Below are 25,211 nucleotides of genomic sequence, written 5' to 3'. Positions count from 1 at the left end.
CCTCACGAAATAGGTAGTAGTGTTTAATCATTTAACAGAAAGAGAAATTTTGACTTTAGGTAATGACTAAGTCAGGGTTGGAATACTCCTAATCTATCTTTACACTGTCCACTGTCAAAAGAAGTACATGATGATTTTCACCTGCAAGTGAGCAACCACTTAGCAGTAAGAGTAAACAACTGTTTATAATATTTTAATTTTCAATTTCTTTAAATTTTAATTACTGAGAGTGCATCTTCTGTGAGGTAGTTTGAAATTAAAGCATGAATATGGTTGAAAGTTACTGTGTTTCATAGGCTTTCATTTTGAAATGAAACAGATTTTAGCATTTAATAAATAACGAATACATTTATGTGTTAGAGTATAAAGTAGGGTAAAATAACTCAAGCTGTTAATTCAAGTCCATATTCTTGGCATGTCTATTTCATACCCTCTCTGAAAAAATTTCTCTGAATTCAAAGGCTTACCCTTCCAAAACAATGCATTAATTGCTAAGTAACTCAAAAGGCTGCAGTTATGCCTTCTGGCTTCCTAAGGCCTGTGTCTTTGCAGCTTGGCATTAAAGTTAATAAGATATTTATTCAATTAACTTTGAAAATATTTTGGAGTCAGAACGTTTTTAATAGTTGTTTTTTTTTAAGTGGGGCGGGAACTAGTATACTTTTTTTTCAAAACCCTATCACAACCCTAAAAAATAATTTTCATCATTATTTCCTTCCTTTTTTGGTAATGACTAAGTCAGGGTTGGAATACTGTGGACATACAGTAGATGGCATGAGGTTGAGAAATTTGAGAAAGAAAAATCTAGAATGTAATGTAGTTCTCTATAAAATACGCTTTAATTTTATAAGCTTATGAGTAAACTTTTAAAAATTAAGTTTTTACACTAAAAATTTAAATTGGGCTTGAAAGCAAATAAATAACCCTCAAATACTAAATGTTTTCTTATGCTTCAGACCTGATCAAAATAAGTTTTGAAAAAAATGGCATTAAATGTTTTTATTAACATGTATTATTTTCTATAATAATTTCGAACTTTCTGTCTCTTTTGTCCATTTGTTTGTTTGTTTTTTTCTCTGTTCATTTTTTTTGCCATTTTACTTATTTTATACTGGGACATGTAGGTGGCAGTAGGGGAGATAGTGAAAGTGACCAATGGGGAACATCTCCCAGCAGATCTCATCAGTCTGTCCTCAAGGTTAGAACCACTGAGTCGTATAGGATGCGTGTATGTGGGTCCTCACCGTAAACCAGAGAACAGTTGCACCCAAATGTGGTTGAGTTCTGTGTCTCTTCCTTTAAAACACAAACTTTTTATACTGCTTGGTGATGGACATTTCACAGATGTTTTAAAGGGATTTTGGAATACTGTGTTGAGTGATGCTTGTCCTTCAGCTGGGCAGATTGAACTCCTGTTATCAATAGGAGTCTAAGAGGCATGACAATGAAAGTAGATTTTAATTTCCTATGTACCATTAATATATATTCATATTTAATAACATGCCTAAGTACTAAGGTTTAATTTATTATCTCTCCAGAATATTATTTTGAACAATGTTAAGCTTTTCATGAAACAGTCATTGAAAATTGATTAGATTATAAATATATCTTATTCTTGTATTTTAAATTTTTCTGTAAGTTCTGTAAAATCCTTCCAGCGATTGTGACTATAATTTGGGCTCATAGGGTTTATAGAGGACCCCCTGCACAAAGCTGGATGTTGCACATTTTGTACCGCATGCTTTGCGATCAACTTTTATCCCACTTGTATCTAGTGACAAAGTGCACGTTCCTGTGATCAATTTCAGCTGTCTACTAGTGTCTGTATTGTGATATGCATCTTGTTTCATTTTTCACTTACTAATCAGAAAGCCTGCTTTGCCTCTCTTGACTAGTTTGTGTTTTAGATGTCATCATAATTTGCTGAAATATTTATGATCTAGCATGATTCCTTATCTGAGACTTCTTGCTGCCTTTTCACAGCACTATTAAGAATTGCTTCAGTAACTGCTGTCTTAAGTGATTGTTGAAAATGTTCTCAATTTCGATGCATATTTTATTAGCCCAGCTTCAAATAGAACTTAGCTATTTGAACTTCCTAGCTTCCTAGCCATTTAAAGACCTACCTAGATAAGTTACTTTATGGACAAAAAAAAGTAGAATTAGAATGTTATTCTAATTGTCAGAATATGGAATCAACATTGTCATTTAGTATTTTCTTTGTCATCATGCTTCTATATTATCAGAAGATGTGTTTTATAAATTCATAAAGTATGTTTCAAATGTATACATAAGTAAATTACAAATTTGGAGCAATTTCCAGAGCCAAATTGCTATTGTGACAGTGATTTAAAAACTAAAATTTTGAATAAGTGATAGAGTGAAAATACAAATATTGAAGGACTTAATTTTCAGAAAAAATAGCAGCTTTTATGAAAGAAAGCTCATAGAGTAAATTGAAGAACTTGCAGAGCTACTTTAAAATGAATCAGTAAAATATTTTTGATTAATGTCTGTGTGTCTAAGCAATTTTCACAAATCTTCGGGCCAAAGAATTAAGCTACATGCCCATTTCTAAAACTTGGAATAGTCTGTTTTGCACATGTACAGGTTGGAAGTTGATTAGAAAATTCCAGGTGTTTGTAATTTGTAAATTTTTTTCTTTCTAGCTGAGTACACATGCTTATAAGAGATTACATTTATAATACTTATGCGATCTTAGTAAATTAGGCCTGTTATATAACCAGGCATTAATGAGATTAACTTTCGAATGCTTTTCTTTAGAATTGAGGATCAGACTGTACCGTTGGGCTACAAACTCACATGTCTGTAGTTGCTGGGCAGGTCAAATCAGCATGTGAAAAGGAAAGATAAGACAGTCTGGGCTGTGGTGGTATGATAAAACTGGAAACATGGACCCCTAATGCCAACCACCACACACCAGATTTTACTAAGACACACTGGTAGGGAGCCCATGAAGTATATCTTCTAGGTTCAGGTCAAGGAGCAATATGGCCTAGCTGACTGATTTTAGTTTTAGTTTTTACCGCTGTGAGAATCTCTTAAGCAACTTTAATAGGAGAGCAGGAGTGGAAAACAGAGGGAGAAAGCTATATATCCACTTTCATTGTAAAATTTATTCATACTACTTTTTTTTAAATAACCTTAACATTTAAATATTATGGTTTATATGATCCTATTCATCATAGCTAAAGGGTAGTAAACGCAGGTTTGTAGAACTAGCAATCTGGAATTTTCTCATCAACCACTTTCTTAACCAATTTACATGTGTGCCATGAGCATGAAATCTCATGTGGTGTTTTTGAGCTAAAGATAAATCCAGACACAAAACTGCTTTACATTTCAGATACAGTCTGTGTTGTGTCTATGTGGATGAACAATTTAAATATGTGCAAATCTATTCATTTGCATTATCTTGAAGACCATTACCGATTGTTGTCAGGAAATTGCTTTTGGTCCTTCTGGCTGAAAAGCTAATCCATGAGTTGTCATGCATGGGTTCTGCCTCACAGCATCTTGCTGTTAGAATGAAAATCATCAAGAAGCTAGGTAACTATTACTTTGTCTAGAATGAAAGGCTTCAGTGAGTCTAAGCATTTAAATAAATTGTTGTTATGCTTTTCTTCCCCGACTAAATCTTTGTGCTTCTCAACTCCAAACTACAGTGAGCCCCAAGCCATGTGCTACATTGAAACATCCAACTTAGATGGTGAAACAAACTTGAAAATTAGGCAGGTAAGATCTAACACAAGTATGTAGAATCACTGCTCTTTTATTACATGGAATTAAGTCTTCTTTCTTTGTGTTATTGTCTTGAAGTAATCTGTCCTATTGCAAATATGTTCCCATGGAACCACAACGAAGATGTTTTATAAACTGATATTGTTAAGTATTATGGAAGACTCCTATGTATTTGGGTAAATGTGGTCTGTCTTATAGATACTATTTATAATATTTTTAATTATGTAATAGCTAACACTCAGATAATAGTAGTTCTAAGGCTTTGATATGTTTTAACTTTTTCCTATTCACCTGGTTCAAATTATAATTTGACTTCGCCATGTTAAAAAGCTGTACAAGGCTGGGCACAGTGGCTCACATATGTAATCATAGTTTGGGAGGCCGAGGCAGGCGGATCACGAGGTCAGGAGTTTGAGACCAGCCTGACCAACATGGTGAAACCCTGTCTCTAATAAAAATACAAAAAGTAGCCAAACATGGTGGCACACACCTGTAATCCCAGCTACTCAGGAGGCTGAGCCAGGAGAATTGCTTGAACCCGAGAGGCAGAGGTTGTAGTGAGCCGAGATCATGCCACCGCACTCCAGCCTGGGCAACAAAGTGAGACTCTGTCTCAAAAAAAAAAAAAAAGAACAAAAAAAGGTGTACAAGAAGCTCCCATAACACAATTTTACCTACATAAGCTCCATTGTATACCCCTGAACCTCAAATAAAAGTTTTTTAAAAAGTCATACTTTCTATTGCCGTTCAAAAAGTCATCTTGGGGAATAGTTTACATTTCTATATTTACTTTTCATATCATCTCAAACAAAAACAACTGTGAAGTTTTTAAAGCTTTAAGAGGGACTCTAAAAATGTATGCCCTTGGTTTCTAGATGAAAGATGAAAATGACATTTGAGAGGGTCGGGATGTGTTGGAACTAGATCATCACAGAGGGGCTGGACCCAGACTGCCACTGTGTGAGGGCCCTACTCAGTGGCAGCTGCTTCTGGTGGGCCAGAGGGAACCCTGTTTTGGAGTTTCCTTTCTCAGTGGAATAAAAAGAAACAAAGCTATGTTCTTTGAACACAAATTCCATCTATTTTTCATCTTTTTTAGTTTCTGAAGACAGACTGTATAGTGCTAAATATTACTTTTATTTTCAGAAACAAATGGTGCTTTGGGGACTCACTTCAAATTATCTTTGCAGACTAGCTTATAGTCTCTTAAACATATTTAAGAACTCTCATAAAGGTGCCCTATTCTTTTTTTTTTTTTTTTTTTTTTTTGAGACGGAGTCTCATTCTGTCGCCCAGGCTAGAGTGCAGTGGCCGGATCTCAGCTCACTGCAAGCTCCGCCTCCCGGGTTTACGCCATTCTCTTGCCTCAGCCTCCCGAGTAGCTGGGACTACAGGTGCCTGCCACCTCACCCGGCTAGTTTTTTGTATTTTTTAGTAGAGATGGGGTTTCACCGTGTTAGTCAGGATGGTCTCGATCTCCTGACCTCGTGATCCGCCCATCTCGGCCTCCCAAAGTGCTGGGATTACAGGCTTGAGCCACCGCGCCCGGCCAAGGTGCCCTATTCTTGTGCTTAAAACCTGTGCTCAAGTCAGGGAGGAAGGTATCTCTTAATTATGATTTGACAGAGTAAGGGAGAATTGCTTATAAAAATAATGAGATCCCTTAGATCTCAAGACTTGGATGAATTCAAAATCCCTCCTCTTTGCCCAGATACAACTTATTTAATATACTTTTTACTTATTTAAAAATTCCAAACAGGGCTTACCAGCAACATCAGATATCAAAGACATTGACAGTTTGATGAGGATTTCTGGCAGAATAGAGTGTGAAAGTCCAAACAGACATCTCTACGATTTTGTTGGAAACATAAGGCTTGATGGACATGGGTATGTAAAATCAGTCTTCTTAAAAACACAGAATCCATTGTGTCATAGTGTATTGCTGTGTCATCCAAGTCTGGATACATATTATTTTCTTCTGTGCTAAGCTTGAGTACTCAAAACCCTTTTTAAAGCATTTATATTCTACCCTGAGTCTTTCTGTGAAGATGTTGAATCTTATCCATTCATGTAGTGTAGCTGATGACTTCCCAGAGTTCCTGCCAATCTGGCAGGAGGATATTTTCAGAGATATTCCAAGCTTCTGGGACATAGTTTCGTGGGTAAACAATGGGAGTAAGAATTACCTGTGGCTTATTCTTTGGCCAAAATACTCATGTTATAGGCTTAACTATTCAATCTGCATGGCCTGGGTCCTTTCCTGTGATCTTGAGATGCTTCAAGGAGCTCAGACTCTACCTTCAGAGGGTCTGTTGTACTGGATAATTTATTGTCTCCTCCATGAAATTTCAAATGCTCTTTCTAGCCCGTGTTATTAATTATAGTCATCTCATCTCTTTTTGTTACCTGCTTCCTGCCTCTCTTGTTTCTTCTCTTCTACCCCTTTCCTCATTCATTCAACCAGTACATATTAAGCACCTAGTCAGCCAAGCCTGTTACAGGTGTTAAGGAGGCAACAGTGAACAAAGCAAATAAATATTCCTGGCCTTAAGCCTTAGTCTGTTCAGGCTGTTGTAACAAAATATCTTAGACTGAATAATTTATGAATGACAGTAATTTATTAACTCACAGTTCTGGAAACTGGGAAGTCCAAAATCAAGGTACTAGAAGATTCAGTGTCTGCTGGGGGCCTGTTTCTCATAGGTGTCACCCAGTATGTGTCTTCACATGGCGGAGGCCCTCAGACCTCTTTTATAAGGACATGAATTCCATTCCCAAAGGCCCCACCTTCTGATACCACCACTTTGGGAATTCTGTTTCAACATATGAATTTTGAGGGACACAAACTTCATTCAGACCACAGCACCTTGTGAGCTTACTTTCTTGCAGTAAGGTAATGGCAAACATACAAACAATAAGATGAGAAATAAGAAAATTTTATACTATGTTAGAAAGTGATAAATACTTTGGGAAAAAAATTAGCACAGCGTAAGGAAGATTGGGTGTCTTTGGAAGGGAAGAACTTTTTGTCAGGGTGGTCACAGTTAGCCTCATTGAAAAGGTAACGTTTGAGCAGTGATGAGTGGGAAGTGAGGAAGTTTGCCTTTTGACTATCTGGAGGGAGATGATTCCAGATGGAAGGAGTAGTCAGTGTAAATTATTAGTTCTATCGTTACATGACCTTCAAGTGGAAAAGTGCCTGGAATAATTGTGGAATGTTAGGGCGGTGTGGTTGCAGTGCTGTGATCCATAAAGAGAGTAATAGAAGAAGGGCCTAAAGAAAATAGAGGGCCAGATCCTATGGGCTTTGTAGGCCATTGTGACAATGTTACTCTGAGTGAAATGGGAATTCGTTGGAGGATTTTGAGGAAGAGAGATCAGCAGTTCAGTTTTGGAATTTATAAGTTTGTCTGGTCCAAACAGAGATGTCCAGGAGGCTGTTGAATATATATCTGAAGTTTGGGACAGAAGTCTGGGTTCATGAGATATATTTGGAAGTAGATGGCATAGATATTTAAAGCTACGAGGATGGAAGAAATTACTGAGAATGGAAAAGTATAGACAGAAAACCAAAGAGACCTAAGAACTATCCTAATAGTCTCCAACGTTATGTTGGGAAAAGCAAGGGCACTAGTGAAAGAGATGGAGACCAAGTTTATAGGATGGTAACCGAGGGAGTGAAGAAACCGTACCAAGTCAGAGGGACCAAAACTGAGTCTGATATTGCTGATGGTCAAGTACAATGAGACTGACCACTAGCATAATTACATTTAGAAAGTGGAGATCATTGAAACTGATTAGAACAGGTGTCTGATTATAGTAAGTTTGAGAAAATGGAAGAAGAGGAGTTGAAAATAGCAAGTATAGACTTCTTTTTCAATGAGTTTTGTTGCAAAGAGAGCAAAGAAATGAGGCAGAAAATGTGAAGTCTTTCGTCCTTCCCTTCTCCCCTCTTTTCTCCTCCATTCCCTTCTTTCCCTACTTCCTCTACTTTATGGTATACCTTATCTCCCAGGCATTTGTAGTGGCTAAATATTGGCTAAATATACTAGTTCAACTCACCAGCCTGAGAGAATGTTTTTGGTGTTTTCATTATTTTGTAATTGCATGATTAGAGTGTTTGAATTCTAAAGGACATTTGAAGTATACCCTGAACTGTCATCTTCATTCAGATCCTCCAAAAGCTTTCCTGTAATCCTTGAAGTAATTACATGTTGTTTTAAAATTTGCACAGTGATCGTTCCGTGAACATATGGTGAAAGACTAATGATAGATTTGGCCATTTATGCCAGTATTATTTCTATAGTCAGACATTCTTAACTGGCCAGCTTCCATGTCTTAACAGTTTTCTGTCAAATTGATGCTGAGCAAATCTATGCCATGAAGGAGAAACTTTGTATGATGGTGCCAAGATTCAGGGTACAAAGGGAATTTATATAATATGCTGTATTTCATATGAAAGGTAGAAACAGATTTTCAAGACCTTTGTATCTGTAGCACATTTGGGGTTTACAATGATTACCCAAAGCTCTTGGAGACCCTTTGGAATGAGCATACTTTGTTTCCTTTAAGGATGAGGGTCATAGTCTAATGCCAGAAGCCTTGGAACACCAGCTGTGATGAAAACTAACTAATTCTTCTTGAGTCCTTGTAATTGAAAAGTGGTGTGTTTTGCTTTTGAAGAGTTTGTATCTAATTCCAGTCAATCCACACCACCAATGCTGAGGTGACAGTTGCCATATTATATCCCATTGGCTGGGTAAGGAACAATTGTCTCATTTGTGTCCCAGAGCATAGTCCAGCTTCCCAAGAAGTTATTGGAAACCCACTTTAGGCCCAAGGCCCCTTTCAACTCTGAAATGCACCCCTACTCTTGAGATATACACGGAAGGGGTTTCCTTCCAGGTATGTCCTAAAGGCATGCTATTGTACATAACGAATGAGAGTTGCAGTTGCATTGTTCTTTCTCTAAATTGGAATATAGTATTTCCTAAGGATTCACTCAAGTACTGTTGTTACCTACCCATCTGGATTGATTTAGCTGTGTCAGTAGAATTTGTGTAGTTCCTGAATGTCTGAGGCCCAAGCTGCTACTAGCCTTCCAAGCCTACTGGGCCAGAGCAGCTCACCAGAAATGAAGACCTCAGCCTCGCTTTGCCTCCACTTACAGAGAAGTTCTGTGTTGTCTGTAGACTTTTCTTGTGGAATTGTTTCCTTCTTTTTCCAGAATTTTTAAATATATTTTCTTTATATTTGACCTTTTTTCTCTTATTAAAATGAAGACTTGGTAATAGTAATCCATGACCCATTAAAATGTATGTATTACATTTTCCTCAAGAACTCCAGTATATCTGTGGTGACTTTGTTCCTTCTTATGTCCCTGTGTGAGTTATATCACCCAATAACCTACCATAGTGGGTAGCCTTGTGAAAAATCCACAAAAATACCACCTTGGACCTTATTCATGAAAAATGTGGTTTAAATGATAGGGAATGAACAGCTCCAAAATGCTTACTGTTCTTTGAAATTTATTCACAATTCTTGGGGAACCAATCTTCAAATACTATAAAAATGAATGTTCTAGAGGTTTTAAGTACAGGGACTTGTCTGTAGGGGGTCAGGGCTGGCAATGCAAGTAAGTGGTGAGAGCTGTGTATTTATCTTAGGAATTTTTTTGGCCCTTTATTATGCACAAAGCTGTTTTTAATTCGGGTGGGATGTGGGGGCCGGCGGGGGGGGGGGGGGCGCAGAGTGAGTGTGTGTGTGTGTGCGTGTGTGTGTGTGTGTGTGGTGGGGCTGAGGTGGGCAGACAAATTCCTTAGCCCCATCACTTCCTAACACTTTTAGAAACCTAAATCGACTTACTAATTTAGGAAAAGTTATAAACAGGTGTGTAAATTAGCCTCTGAATTCCAAAACATTACCTGCTGTTTTGGTTAATGTATTAGTTTGCTCAGGCTGCATAACAAAACACCATAGACTTGGTGGCTTTAATGATGGAAATTTATTTTTCTCACTTTTCCGAAGGCTAAACATCTGAGATCAGAGTACCTGCATGATTGGGTTCTGGTGAGGGTCATCTTCCTGGCTGGCAAAAGGCCCCTTCTTGCTGTGTCCTCACAAGGACAAAAGCAAACTCCTCGAGTGTCTTTTTATGAGGGCATTAATCTCTTCATGAGGACCCAACCCTCATGACCTCTTCTATATCACATTACCTTCTGAAGGGTCATTTCCAGATACCATTATATTGGGGGTAAGAATTTCAACATATGAATAGTGGAGGGACACAGTGTAGTCCATAGCAGATAGTGAAGTTACAGAAAATGACTGGCTTGGTGTTACGGAAAAACAACTTAAATATTTGTGTTGTTGCTGTTTAAGAAAATTATTTGTATTGGAGGGAAATTACTTTCTAAAAATTAAATATGAGAAGGGTTATTTTAATAATGGGAACATTTGTAACTATGTGGTGACTAGAGTGCTTACGCATTTTAGAAAATATTGTTTCTAATGTCAACATAATCCATCCTAGCACTGTTCCACTGGGAGCAGATCAGATTCTTCTTCGAGGAGCTCAGTTGAGAAATACACAGTGGGTTCATGGAATAGTTGTCTACACTGGACATGACACCAAGCTGATGCAGGTGGGATTTATCTCTTTGAAACCTTTTGGACCTAAGGCTTTTGTGAGTGTGTGATTTGTAGATCTCAGTGCAGTGGTCCCAAACATAGGAGACCATCTGTCACAAATTCCTGATCCAACCCTATATGTTCAGAATCTGGTACTCCTGTGAGTGGGACCTTGAAATTACCTCCCTATAAGAACAGCTCACTGCACACAGGAATACTGGAAGGTTCACTAGAGATTATGCATGAACTCTCAAGAATTTTGTGTATGGGTCTATGGCAGCATTTACTAACTATTATAGTGATTATTACAGTTGTCTATGTCAGGATAAGTGATCTGCATTAAAATATGTGTCTTGTAATTTTAATGTAATAGTCATATTTTAAATTTTCTATCTTTTTATAAAATTCTTTAGAAATTTGAATCAAATGACTATTTTTTATAGCATTTATACGCAAGGCTGTTTTTGCCATCAGCTTTAATTCTTGCATTGATCTTCACACGTGCCTACAGTTGCTCCGTCTCTATGTTATACCATCAATATTAAATAGTTAGATGGGTGTGGAAAATAGTTTTAAGAAACTAAATGAAAATCTGCTCTCAGAGCTAATGCCTTTGTACCTTGTACAGGCATGAAGGTATTATCAATAGGCAAGCAAGATTGCTGTTAGTGATTCCGCCCCTAGCCATTTTATAAATTCTATAAATCTTCATTTTATATTGATTATGACATTTAATTTTCTGTCTGGTGGATTTTTTGGTTAGCACAGGTCTACATAACCATTTGAATCATCAAATACAACTGAGGAAACTTGGCTCTGTTATTATTTATAGCCAGGACTACTTATATTGCTGCTGCATTCAGTAAAACAATTGCTAAATGCCACCAGAAATTTGAAAGCCAGAGATACTTTAAATGTTGCCTTCATATGTTGAAATTTCCAGGTGCCTGTTTGGGGGTGGGGGCATGGGCTGCCTTGTCTGCCTCTCTTCCTGAATGGAAACATTAACTAAATGTTTCTAGACTACCCTCTTTGCTTATAGTCAAGTAATACATTATTCATCCTACCTGCCACAATGCAAAAGCTGTTTTTGCAAAAGGAATGTAATTTCCTTATCCTCTTCTTTCTTATACTTTACTTCCTAGAAAAGGCCTGGGTGGCGTAGTGGCCTTGAAAAAAAGAGGTGGTTAAGCATTGACACCTTATTACATTTGTCATGGGTTTCGCATAATTTTCAAGTATCCACCCACAACTAGACACCGAGTTGTGACTTTGTCATCCTCAACAGAATACTAAGTATACATTGCTAAATCATTGGTGTACATTTTTTATTACTCATCTTGTTTCTTTTTACAGAATTCAACAAGTCCACCACTTAAGCTCTCAAATGTGGAACGGATTACAAATGTACAAATTTTGATTTTATTTTGTATCTTAATTGCCATGTCTCTTGTCTGTTCTGTGGGCTCAGCCATTTGGAATCGAAGGCATTCTGGAAAAGACTGGTATCTCAATCTAAACTGTAAGCAATCAAGTGCTTACTGCACTTTTTTAGATTAAAACATGTATTTGTTTCACAATTGATCTTGATTTACTTTATGGAATTTCCTATTGTTTCTAAAAAGAAGACCTTGTTGCCAAGATATCTGGACGTTTGATCTTTGTTTTTCAAATCAAATCTCATTGATTTCTAACAAGTGTAAGTAAAATTTGGGAATCCTAAAATTTCAGAATCCTTAAAAACATAATGAGAACTCTATAGTGGTATGAAATGTTCTCTGAGTATAGTCATTTATGATATACATCAATGAAAACTATTCCTTAAAAATATTTTTAACATAGATGGTTAAGTGTATGGTAAAGAAAGTAGATTGACTATGTGTGGATATAATAAAACATAATATATTTAAATATATAGTATATATTTATAAATATATAAAATATTTTAAATATATTTAAATATAATATAAATATTTAAATTTAAAAATTTAAATAAAAGCACCAAAAAGTTGTTTATGTGGTTTAAAAATGTTTAAACCAAATGTACTTTCATTTGAACTCAGTAATGTGGTAAGTCCCATATTAAATGTTATCTTAGAGAAAGTGCTAGTAAATAGTTTGCTTTTAGAACATTTATCCTTTTATTATTGTGGTATTAATGTACAACTCCTGGATATTTCTGTGAAATGAGTTTACATTTTTATTTCATGAGTACTTAGCCAATAAAGACTTAACTTCCAAAAGTGTGAAAGCAAATTCTAGTAAAGTCATATAGCAAAAACTGGTACTTTTAAAGTTTTTTTTATTACATTGATTTATCTTTGCTGCAGTTACAAGTCATTTTTATAGTTGCTGATTTATTATTTCAATATCAGAGCTGCTACTACCATCAGTCTGTTTCTTTGTATACTTTACAATTATATCTGGTATAGCTGTTTTATTTTCATTATTGAGGAAGAAGAGTATAATGTACCTAGGAGAATAATTTACCTAGGACTGAATAGTACTCATATAGTTTGGATTGTTTTTGCTGCTGCTGTCTTGATTGTTTGCTCTTAAAGCATGCCTTAAGTTGGAAATACTTTTAAGAATTTATATAAAAGTGACTCTACCCAGTGGAGATTTTATATTTATAAACCCTCAGTGCTCTCTCTAATATCTCTAAACTTTGTGTTTGGAAGAGGATTTGCAATATTTGACAGTCCTTTCACTGTCTTAGTACTTTTATGCCACTCTTACCTGGATTAACAATATATTGAACACAAATAATGCAATTCTGTCTTGAAGGATGTACTTGAGAATTAGGATAGATTATCAGCAAAGTGTTCCTCCCAATTTATCAAATAAGCTACGTAATATGGAAAACTTGTATTATGCTAATTTGGGGTCAGTGCAAATAAAATATAAAACTGTAAATGACATTCTTCCTGCCTCTCCCAACAGATGGTGGCGCTAATAATTTTGGACTGAATTTCTTGACCTTCATCATCCTTTTCAACAATCTCATTCCTATCAGCTTGTTGGTTACACTAGAAGTTGTGAAATTTACCCAGGCATACTTCATAAATTGGGTAAATATGAATTATGATTGTCATCACCCTACAAAATAATTTTGTCCTTAGGATGTTTTGATATCTCAGGAGAAAAAAGGTTTTAATTATATCTACCATTTCTTGACTACAGCATCAGATTTTTGAACCTAATTTGTTGCATAGTTCCTCATCTCAGAATCACGCAAGTTTACATACCAGACATTGTGGGGAAAATGGGTCTCTAGTTCAGGAAACCTATTTTAGAATACATAGTGGTCATGGGAGATAGAGAACGATGAGTTTGGAGTTAAATATGTGAATTGTGATTCTAGTATTATAATTTACTAGGTGTATCAACTTTCTCAAGTCACTTCTTTTGAAATTTATTTTCTTGAACACAGACATAGGGGTAATATGCCTTACCTACATCTCACAGTTTTCTTTTTTTTTTTGAGACAGAGTCTCGCTCTGTCACCCAAGCTGGAGTGCACTGGCCAGATCTCAGCTCACTGCAAGCTCCGCCTCCCGGGTTCACGCCATTCTCCTGCCTCAGCCTCCCGAGTAGCTGGGACTACAGGCACCCGCCACCTCGCCTGGCTAGTTTTTTGTATTTTTTAGTAGAGATGGGGTTTCACCGTGTTAGCCAGGATGGCCTCGATCTCCTGACCTTGTGATCTGCCCGCCTTGGCCTCCCAAAGTGCTGGGATTACAGGCTTGAGCCACCGCACCCGGCCCTCACAGTGGTTTTATGGACTAAGGAATCTCTTGACATAGCAAAGAGCCTCATAAATAATCAAGCACTGTACAAATAATACTGTAATTGTTACTGATATCAACCAGATTAGTATATTATACCATGTTATTTTCCGCACTGTAAACAATTTTAGCTTCACTCAAATTTTTATTGATAATTTTCTTCTTGGATATTGTTAAATATTTGAAAAATGTTGGACATCTATTGTCTAAATATTTTTAAATGTGGTCCTACAGTTTTATCAAAGTTAAAATTAATGCATTTATATAAATTAAATCTGTGGGCCTAATCTGCCAGAAAATTTAATTTTTCTTTTATTTTGAGAAACTTTGTGTTATTTTTGATGTTCCTTTTTCAATCATTGCAAAGTCTTTCAATATAAACAAATTAGAATTTTTAAAAAATAACTGATAACTTTTGTAACTGCTTAGTATCTTCTTGTAGCGAATGTTCTACCTAAACTATCAATCTCTTAATTCATTGGTAAGAAGTCAGTGTAATTTAGAAATCTAAAATGAGCTGCAGGTGTGGCTCTCTTCATGCAGGAGATATATGGCTAAAAATTTGTATAATAGGATATGTACAAATATAAGTAAGACCTACTGAAGTTTCTTATAGCAATAATAGGGTAACTCATTGTGAGGATCACATAAGTAAGCTAGGTAATCACTTTATTGTTTCCATTTTCAAAAATAATATTTTTCAAACAATTATATAATTTTAATGTTGGATTAACCCAGCAGGCTTATGCTTTCAACCACCTTTCTAATATACAGAGATTTTATAACATCTGATAGAATGCTGACTTTCCAGCCTTCTTTTACAAGGCAACTTTCTTGTGTGAAAATGAGATTATAACTGTCTTCCTTTGATTCTGGTTCTTCCCAATGGGTCTGTTATGAAAGTGCTGAATCTTGTTTCTGAATGATAGTCTTGCAAAATATCTGAACTCAGCTATCATGCCAGTTTATCCTATCTTTTCCTTTCTAATTAAACATTCCCCATTGTCTTCTGTTGTCCTTCAGTTCATATGACTTCCAGATTAATCTCTATTCTGATCACTTTCTCTTCTGAACGAAGGCCCAGTTGGTTAATATCTCTCTTAAAACGTGGCACATAAAACTCAATAGCCTATTTCAGAAGTGATGTTTATCTGTTCAGAATACAGAGATGGGAGAGACGGGCTTTGAATTTTGGCCTTTTCATTTGATGTGAAAATTTGTGAACTACAGCCCTGACTTGTTAATAAAATAGCCTACTATAGAAGATATTTATTTTGTAGGATAATATAGTCAAGTCTCATGATTACTGGGCAAAAGGCAAGTACAAATAAGTACAAAAACTATACATTTTTATGTTTTGAGAAGTGCATTTTGTTTTTCCTTCTTGACCCAGAAAGCATAACCAGATAGAATCTCTTGGGTACTTTTTCCAGGGGTTTGAAGACCTAATTATTTGAGCAGTGTTTAGTTGCTGAGTTCTAGCTCACATTACTAAATACTTGCCTTGTGTCAGACACAGTAGGAGGCACTTTGTGTGGTGTCTTTTAATCCTTATGATAGTTCATTTATACAGAAAATGGTGGAATGATAGTAAACCTAGATTGCATGATTCATAGACAGGCTCTAACTACCATACTGTTCTGCCCTTACTGTGGAATATGATAGTCTATATTAAATACTTTTCAGAAAAATTGAATTAAATGGTATAGGGATGACAAGAAATTAGTGCTTACATATAGTTCATCAAACAGTGACTTATTGAAGTATGAATATACCAATTGTTTTCTTTTAAAATTTCACCCAATTACTTATTACCAGTTGTATTCAATGATTTACTTAATTTTTTTTTTTAAAGGATCTTGACATGCACTATGAACCCACAGACACTGCTGCCATGGCTCGAACATCTAATCTGAATGAGGAACTTGGCCAGGTAAACTCAATTTATTGTTGATTATGTGTTGAATTAAAAAGTCGGATTTGGTGTGGTATCTGCCATGTATGATAACTTCAGATGAATGGGCAGCTTTTAATTTTCCACTATTCAAATAATACATTTGTTAGAGCATGATGAATAATTCTCATTTTTATTAAATCAATTTTTAAAAACACTGTCTAAAGCAGATTTTACTCTCAAGGTAAAACACTCCAAGAGCTTAGAGATGTCCCTCGGTATATAGTCTAGCTAGTATGCAACATACTGGCTCTTTTCAAGTTATAAATGTAGTTTTAGAATTTTTCTTTTTTTTTTTTTTTTTTGAGGCGGAGTCTCGCTCTGTCGCCCAGGCTGGAGTGCAGTGGCCAGATCTCAGCTCACTGCAAGCTCCGCCTCCCGGGTTTACGCCATTCTCCTGCCTCAGCCTCCCGAGTAGCTGGGACTACAGGCACCCGCCACCTCGCCCGGCTAGTTTTTGTATTTTTAGTAGAGACGGGGTTTCACTGTGTTAGCCAGGATGGTCTTGATCTCCTGACCTCGTGATCCGCCCGTCTCGGCCTCCCAAAGTGCTGGGATTACAGGCTTGAGCCACCGCGCCCGGCCAGTTTTAGAATTTTTCATACCTTTCAAGCAGGAAGGGGGGAGAAGTTCATCATCGAAGCTATGTGAGTCTAGTCAATAGGAATGTTAGATTTATAATTCATACTATATTCGCATATATGTATATTTGTAATCCATTTACATATTCTAGCTAAAAAAGGTTTTTCTTTTTTTGTATCGTTGCCATATTCCAACTTACACTTTACAAATAGCCTATAGTCCAGAATTATTCTTATTGGTTACCAATTCAGATGTTGCATGTAGTTGTGCAAGCTGTTATAACTTCTACAGTTGACTGTTGCATTGAGAAATGCTGATAGATGTTTCAGTGCCCTATAAATGTTAAGTAGTGGTAGTGGCACTTTCTAGTGGAAATTCAGACCATACTTAGGCATGTGTCTATATAATTTAGTTGTTTAGTATGGTGATAGTGTTTAGTATTCATATGTGAAAAGATTCATTTGTAAAATACTTTTTAAAAAGCTGAATATATTCCTTGATGAATGTGCAGAAAGTAATCCCTTAGTAATATTCATTGTGCCCCTGCAATGTTAATAAAAAGCATGAGAATTTTTTTTCTCTATAAAAGACTGGCATATTTTGAAATATTAATGAGAAATTTTAAACTTTTTTAGGTTAAATACATATTTTCTGACAAAACTGGTACTCTAACATGCAATGTAATGCAATTTAAGAAGTGCACCATAGCGGGAGTTGCTTATGGGTGAGTTTTTCCCTTTAATTAGGACATGAAATATATGTTTAATTAGTGCTAACAGTTTGGTATATTTGGGAGTTCTTATTAGGGGAGGGTGTGGGTTTTTTCTTTTTAGTCTAAAAAGCAGCTGTTATAATTTTAGGACACATATATATTTCGCATTTGTAGTTTGGCATTGTTTTCATTTGGGATAACATGAGGTGGGTGCTCTGCCCAATGGTATCTTCAGTGTTTAGTGTTGCTGAAAGTCTCTCTTTTGCCCTGGCAATAAGGAACAAATGTATTTCCCTTGACACTACTGTAAATCAGAGTATAGCTTGGATCTGGTAAGGACAGATAATCAGACTTTGGGCAGTTTTCAAGTTAAAATAGTGACAGTTATCCTTTCTGGTACTTTTTTTTTCTTCTATCATCTCTCCTTTTTGCAGTCATAGAGCAATCTAGAATTCTGATGATGGAAAGGAGGTAGAGACGTGAAACTCTTGAATCTGGAGGATAATTAATATAATCAGAAACTTTTATCAAGCTGTTAATGTTCTTTAGAATATGCTTGTTGAGCACCCATTTCATGTATTTCTTATTTCCAGGTATGCTTACAAGCTGTTCCATAGCCTTCTCTTTAAAATATTTTATAGTGTAATGTGAGAAAATTAATTTCTACATTTCCTAGAAAAGACATCAAAAGGTGAAACACTCTCCTGGTTGGTTGACATTGGCCTGTTGTCAAACTTGCCAATTATCCTTATCTACCTACAGTGAGACTAGTAAATATCAATCTCCTACTCATACAAACATGGACACTTCTAGGTTTTCTGGCTTGCACCCACTCTTCCCCCACTCACTCTGAGCAGTAAGCCAGTGACAAAGAGTGTTACATTTTGAAAATGCCTTAGTTAAAATTATAAATAAGTAACTATTTCATGAAACATCCCAAAAGTGTGTGGTTATTCCTAGATATCCTTGTTCTTTGGGTTATGAGAGCTTGACTAAAAATGACTAAACTATGTATAAATGAGGTTAAAAAGACAGTTAATTGAGTGGCTTTTTCACACCGTAAAGACAGGCTGTTGATTTAAGAAGCATGCTTACTGTTTACTGGGCTGGATGCTGTTTTTCATCTTTATCTGAAGATGTCCTCATTTCCTTAGATGAAAGAGGCTCACCTGGCTCTTCCACCCTCCCCCCAACAAATTGCTACTGAAGCAGGAGAGTTGCAGCCACACTTTTTGACATCTTGTACTTATATATTCGACCCACAATCATCCCAGTAGAGAACATGAAAGTCTTGCAATTCTAGAGTTTTTCACGTTGTCAGATTTATGGTGATTTTTTTACACCAATTATGTATTCATTTATAACTAGTATTTCCACAGTGACATCTTGAATAATTGGCGTTGTTTTTTACTTTGTATGATTTTTAATTCAGTAAGCAGGTTCATCAAATTAGTAATCATTGATTGTGAAATTATCAGAACAGAAAGCTAAAATCAGATCTAGCCTCTCTTTTCTTCTGCATTTTATCAGGTTTTCTCTTATTCTTGGAAGAGGTACTTAAACGCTCCTAGGCAGTAGTTCTAAAGAGCAGTGCTCTTCTGTGTCTGTTTCAATGATGTCATCATTAACAACTGTTATAGTATAGAATGGGTCTGAGCTTAGTATTGTCATTCAGATTAAATTGCCAGTGAAGTGAATTTCCTCTTGAGGAAATATTTCTTAATACTGAGATGCAGTCATAAGCCATGAGTTCTGGCTTTGTCTAGAATTTACCATGTAATCCTAGAAAATTTATTTTCAGATATTTCCTACTCTTTAAGATGTGGATAGTGACACCAAACCATTTATAAGCTCCTTTTCCAGATATGAAATCTAACATAATGTTTAGAAATAAAAAACAAAAGTTTCTGTTTGCAAATTTTAACTGCATAAACCGAAATCTGTTTCCTCTTTGGTTATGGTATCATATTTTCAAGAATACCAGAAGCCATGTAGAGTAAAGCTAGTTCAACTGCTGCCGGTGATCGTGTTTGTGTATGTGCTTTTAGGCATCCTTAACCTTGAGTTTTTATCAGTGTCCCCTCCCAAACACATCCTGGTGGGTTATTAGATTGTTAGCATTGTAGAGAGTTGTTGATATCTGAAGGTTTTGGAGAAACCATGACTTCTGACTTGACCACATGTTTACAGCAGAGAACATAACACTATTACTTAATTACAACCAGTCTCCATGGTTAGATATGAAGGAGTGAGAGAAATTACTGTCAAGCACTTTTCCGTGTGGATTTCCTCTGGGCACTCTTGGCTTATGGGAATCTAGACAGGGGAAATCACCTGGTTTGCTATCCCATTTTCCCCAGAGCAGCATTTAACAATTACTTGATGTGGCAACTATTATGTATGAGAACTTCTAATCACAGTGGAAGAAACCAAGGTGTTAATCCCCCCAGGAAGGTGGCAAAACCAGAGAGTAACACAAAATTTCATATCCTGACAAAAGCATTTGGAGTTACAAGTGCAGAGCTGATTTTGCCTCAGTGTTGCCAAAACATCAGGTACAGTTCAGTTTCACCCCAGATAGGGTTCAAGTGAGTTCTGTTGTGTCTTATCAGTTAGAAAAATAAGGCTTGAAGTTTTCTGATAGTATAATTCCTAGCTAGTTCTATGTATTCCATACATTTGTAAGAAAATTATAATTAACACTTAGTACATCAGAATTTAATTTTAATAAGTTTTCTTTCATTTCCCTGAACCTTTGCCCCAAATTGGATTCATGATAGGCAATAAAATAAAAAAGATTTGTACATAGTTGCCGATGATGATTATCTTGTAGAAATCAACTTTTAGTTAGGAATGCACTATGTGCTTAAAATTATTAGATTATTTCATTAGATCTTTTAATGGGACAATTACAGTAAAATGTAAGTGAATTGTGATATCATTTGTAAATTTAATTTATGATAAACTAGATATTTTACTGTAAATATTAGTTATTAAAGTATCATTTCAGCTAATTGCTTCCTATAAGGAATAAGTCAGTTTTATAATAATTACTTGAATACCCGGAATAGGTAAGCAGTTTCTCTGTTCAGTGGCTACAAATCTCAATAGAGTAAAGATTCTGGGATACAGCCCTAAGTGCCATCTTTGTAAAAAAAATTTAGACCTTACTTTTAGAATAAGTTGGATGAGGCTTAACAACGTACACTCTCTAAAAAGAAATTCTGTTAAGCAAACTGAATAATGCTTTGTGTGTGTGGACAAGGCATTTAATTCATATTAACATCATTTGCATTTTCCCTTTAAATGAAAAATAAGTTTTTAAAAGCAATCTGTATACTATGTGAATAACTTTACTTGACAGTATTTGGTTTAGCTATATATTTGCCAAAAGGATTGGCTACTTCTTTAACCCCGAGAAGAGATTCACCATGGAAATTTCACAATTATCATAGTACCCCCAAGATCTTGTTACAACCATGTTTATCTTACTGCTCACCATGACTTGTGATGAATGCTAGTCAACCCCATTCATTTATTTACTGCATATCTGAAGTGTTGATGCATGTGACACTTTGACAAATAATGGAGGTAAAATAGGCAAGAGTTCACATGATTTCCTCCTGCCTAAAGTGTATAGTCTAATTGGTAGTTAGTGGGTGCTAATTAAGTAATCGTATAGACAAATATAAAGTCCTAATACAGTATAGAAGTCTATGTGAGGCTATGATGGGTGGTTTGATCTAAACAGGGAAGGCAGGGAAATATGCCCTAAGAAAGTGATTCTGGAGTTGAGAGCTAACAATGAATTTGATGCCGGGCGCGGTGGCTCAAGCCTGTAATCCCAGCACTTTGGGAGGCCGAGACGGGCGGATCACGAGGTCAGGAGATCGAGACCATCCTGGCTAACACGGTGAAACCCCGCCTCTACTAAAAATACAAAAACTAGCCGGGCGAGGTGGCGGCGCCTGTAGTCCCAGCTACTCGGGAGGCTGAGGCAGGAGAATGGCGTAAACCTGGGAGATGGAGCTTGCAGTGAGCTGAGATCCGGCCACTGCACTCCAGTCCAGGCGACAGAGCGAGACTCCGCCTCAAAAAAAAAAAAAAAAAAAAATACAAAAACTAGCCGGCGAGGTGGCGGGCGCCTGTAGTCCCAGCTACTCAGGAGGCTGAGCCAGGAGAATGGCGTGAACCTGGGAGGCGGAGCTTGCAGTGAGCTGAGATCCGGCCACTGCATTCCAGCCCGGGCGACAGAGCGAGACTCCGTCTCCAAAAAAAAACGAATGAATTTGATTAAGTGAGGAACTTACCAGGTAGATATTGCAGCACAGGCACATGCAAAGGCAAAAAGCCAGATACCACGTAGACACCAGAGCTTCTGGAGCGGCAATCAGAGGGAAACTTGCATATAGGATCAGTGGCAGATGTACCGGCCACCTACTGCTCACTGGGCTCTAGGTAGTCCTCAGAATTCTTCCAGGGCTGCGCCAGAGTTGGGGAGAGGGTCTCTGACACTTGAGCTCTGGAGCTTTTAAGCTGCATGACTTGGGAAATTTTATCCCGTGCCCTGGTATGAGATCGGGGCTAGTGCAGCTTGGCAGGACCATGCTCAGTGTTGCTTGGGTAGTACCAGGCCCTTCCCTGGCACAGTCCATGGGCTAGGGTCCAAGCCTTGAGGTTGATCAGAAGTGATTGCTTTAAACATGGAGTTGCAGCCAGTTTCCACAGAGCTTTGCAGCATGCCAACTCCTTTTCTTGGAGTCCAGCCTGCAAAGGGCTTGATTAGCCCTTCTTCGTTAACAGGCACAAAAGCCCTTTGGTAGGAGAGAGAATAGTGAGTTAAAAGGGACCACCTCCATTGTGATTGGAGTGATATAGTGGATACTGCACTGGAAGCAAATTAATGTTTTGGTAGTGGAAGAGGTGCCCTGGAATGACGAAGTCCCTGCCTTGGCTGGGTTGATGAAAGGTTGAACTTTTAGGGAGTGAAAGGATCCCATGAGTTTTTAACAAAGTTTATTGTATATTTGTCAAAAATAACAGTGACTTTTCATTTGTACTGAACTCTGCATTTTAAAACTGTATATCTAGTAAATTTACAGGAAAAGTATCGAATGATTATATTATGAAAGAAATGGAAAATAAGAAAATCTGGTCTGTCATGTATTATAGGCCCCTTCCAGCTGAATACATGACTGGCTGAAATGAAATACATCTATCAGACTTTCCTAGTGTTCAGATGAGCAAATTGATGAAATTAAAGAAGATACTGATGAATATGTTTTCTGTTTGAGATAAAGAGTGTTTTAATGAGTGAATTATAGTTTAACTGAAAATTTTTGAATATCATTTAATCTCTTAAACTAAGATTCCATTTAATTATAGAAATGCAGGTAACTTTTACTTTAATGTGCCTTTTGAAGTAACCATCATCTCATGGTAGCCAAAGTTACTTCCAAAATGTATTTAACAAATTTTATTAGTGTGATAGTTTGTTTCAAGATATTAGCATGTTTGTTACCTTAAAATATTTTATTCTGATTATATAACACATGATTAATTTTCCATTGGCTTTAGCATGTATTTAAACTGCTAAGTTCAAATAATTCCTACTGAATTATGAATTTTGTGGATAAAATAAGTAAATGTGGTAGTGAAGAGGCAAATTGGCTATACAGTTACAGGATAACTTTGTAAACCTGCTTAGCTACCGTGAATCATTATGTTCTATTTACTGTACTAACTGCCATTCTTTCAGATTCAACTAAAAGTTCATTTTGTTAACTTTTCAGTGATCCATCTTTTTATACTTCCCTTCTTCGTGGTTTTATGTTTCCAGCCTTTCTGTGATTATTTTTCCTCTCTTTCTGCCTCTCTTCTTGCTTTCTGAAGCCATGTCCCTGAACCTGAGGATTATGGCTGCTCTCCTGATGAATGGTAAGCTCTATGGAACTTTCCGCTTCATTGATCCCTTTAAAAGGTTTGCATTTTATTGTTTTGTGAGACACATTTCACTATCTTTTGTTTTTATATATATATATGTATGTGTGTATAAATATATAGTATATTGCTGAGCCGGTAGGGTAACAATGCTGTAAAGTAGATATTTCTTGAAATCTATTGAATATTCCTGATTTTTGATTGAGAAACTTTAGTTATTTTAGAAACATGTAGTTTATAGATTAGGTTTGCCAGAGTTTTACATTATTTATCTATAATAAAGTCTAATGATCAATTGCAGAGTGTGGGCTTTGGACTACCCCAGGTTTCAGCTACAGCTCCTGAAGCCCTCTGAGGTTTTTCTAGCTCAGTACTGCCACCTTCTGCCACTACTTATGTACTTTACAGAGCTACTAAAAGACGCTACTGAAACATGCCCAAGCAGTGGAAATTTCCTTCTATGTTTCTTACGATTATTCTAATAAGTCTGTATGCAGCCTATAAAGTGAACATTTTAAAAAATTGCACCAAATGTTAGAAAACTATGCTACCAAGCACTTTAATATGTTTAATTTTGGCATCATTAAAGACAGCGTGTTACAAGTTTAACTTCACTACTTTATGAGTTTTTTGTTGGTTTTAACCTTAAAATTCCTCCCCTTTGTGAATTTATATTTTCATCTTGGAGAGTCCAAGTTTATTTTGATACTTCTCTAATTCATCATGAGTTGGTGAGCAAATGAAATTTCAGGAAATAGTTTCTCTTAATGTTGGTAACTTTAGAAACATTGAGAATTTATAGGTCATTACATTTTTATTTTTCGTATTACTCATGTATTTGATGATGAAGCCACATTTTCAATATACTTTGAAGTCGAATAACATCATTTAAATATTTTTCAACAGGGAATTTATTTCAGTGAAGTGAAGCTTTGGTAAAAATTTTCAGTAAATCCACAACACCTAGGGTTAATGACAGGCAGCTGTTTGGTTCTTGTGACAACTGATGAGACACCACACACCCATTGCTTGGAGTGTCATACATTTTGACACCTACATACAAGTAATTTTTAACATTTTTTTACCTATTTTTAATTATTTTACTTTAAGTTCTAGGGTGCATGTGCACAACGTACAGGTTTGTTACATATGTATACATGTGCCATGTTGGTGTGCTGCACCCATCAACTCGTCAGCACCCATCAACTCGTCATTTACATCAGGTATAACTCCCAATGCCATCCCTCCCCCCTTCCCCCACCCCACAATAGGCCCCGGTGTGTGATGTTCTGCTTCCCGTGTCCAAGTGATCTCATTGTTCAATTCCCACCTATGAGTGAGAACATGCGGTGTTTGGTTTTCCGTTCTTGTGATAGTTTGCTAAGAATGATGATTTCCAGCTGCATCCATGTCCCTACAAAGGACACGAACTCATCCTTTTTTATGGCTGCATAGTATTCCATGGTGTATATGTGCCACATTTTCTTAATCCAGTCTGTCACTGATGGGCATTTGGGTTGATTCCAAGTCTTTGATATTGTGAATAGTGCCGCAATAAACATACGTGTTCATGTGTCTTAATAGCAGCATGATTTATAATCCTTTGGGTATATCCCCAGTAATGGGATGGCTGGTCATATGGTATTTCTAGTTCTAGATCCTTGAGGAATCGCCATACTGTTTTCCACAATGGTTGAACTAGTTTACAATCCCACCAACAGTGTAAAAGTGTTCCTGTTTCTCCCCATCCTCTCCAGCACCTGTTGTTGCCTGACTTTTTAATGATTGCCATTCTAACTGGTGTGAGATGGTATCTCATTGTGGTTTTGATTTGCATTTCTCT

The 25,211-nt window shown here is 36.5% G+C and overlaps 1 protein-coding gene across 4 annotated transcripts in view; it reads left to right on the top strand.

Annotated features, from left to right (window-relative positions):
* The window catches only part of ATP8A1 (ATPase phospholipid transporting 8A1), a 269,168-nt gene that overhangs the window by 73,044 nt on the left and 170,913 nt on the right, over positions 1-25,211 (top strand). For 2 of the 4 annotated variants that reach the window (XM_033214109.1, XM_033214112.1), the window contains 8 exons: positions 3,687-3,756; positions 5,522-5,649; positions 10,295-10,406; positions 11,749-11,914; positions 13,336-13,463; positions 16,036-16,113; positions 17,352-17,440; positions 23,321-23,365. In XM_033214109.1, coding sequence (XP_033070000.1) covers positions 3,687-3,756; positions 5,522-5,649; positions 10,295-10,406; positions 11,749-11,914; positions 13,336-13,463; positions 16,036-16,113; positions 17,352-17,440; positions 23,321-23,365 — 816 coding nt within the window. Of the gene's footprint in view, positions 1-1,124; positions 1,199-3,686; positions 3,757-5,521; positions 5,650-10,294; positions 10,407-11,748; positions 11,915-13,335; positions 13,464-16,035; positions 16,114-17,351; positions 17,441-23,320; positions 23,366-25,211 lie in introns of all 4 variants that reach the window. The other 2 variants (XM_033214110.1, XM_033214111.1) reach the window with 2 other exon arrangements.

The sequence above is a fragment of the Trachypithecus francoisi genome, unplaced genomic scaffold, assembly GCF_009764315.1.
Source record: "Trachypithecus francoisi isolate TF-2019V2 unplaced genomic scaffold, Tfra_2.0 Lachesis_group1, whole genome shotgun sequence".
Taxonomy (NCBI): Eukaryota; Metazoa; Chordata; class Mammalia; order Primates; family Cercopithecidae; genus Trachypithecus; species Trachypithecus francoisi.
This window is presented reverse-complemented; position numbering and strand designations above follow the sequence as displayed.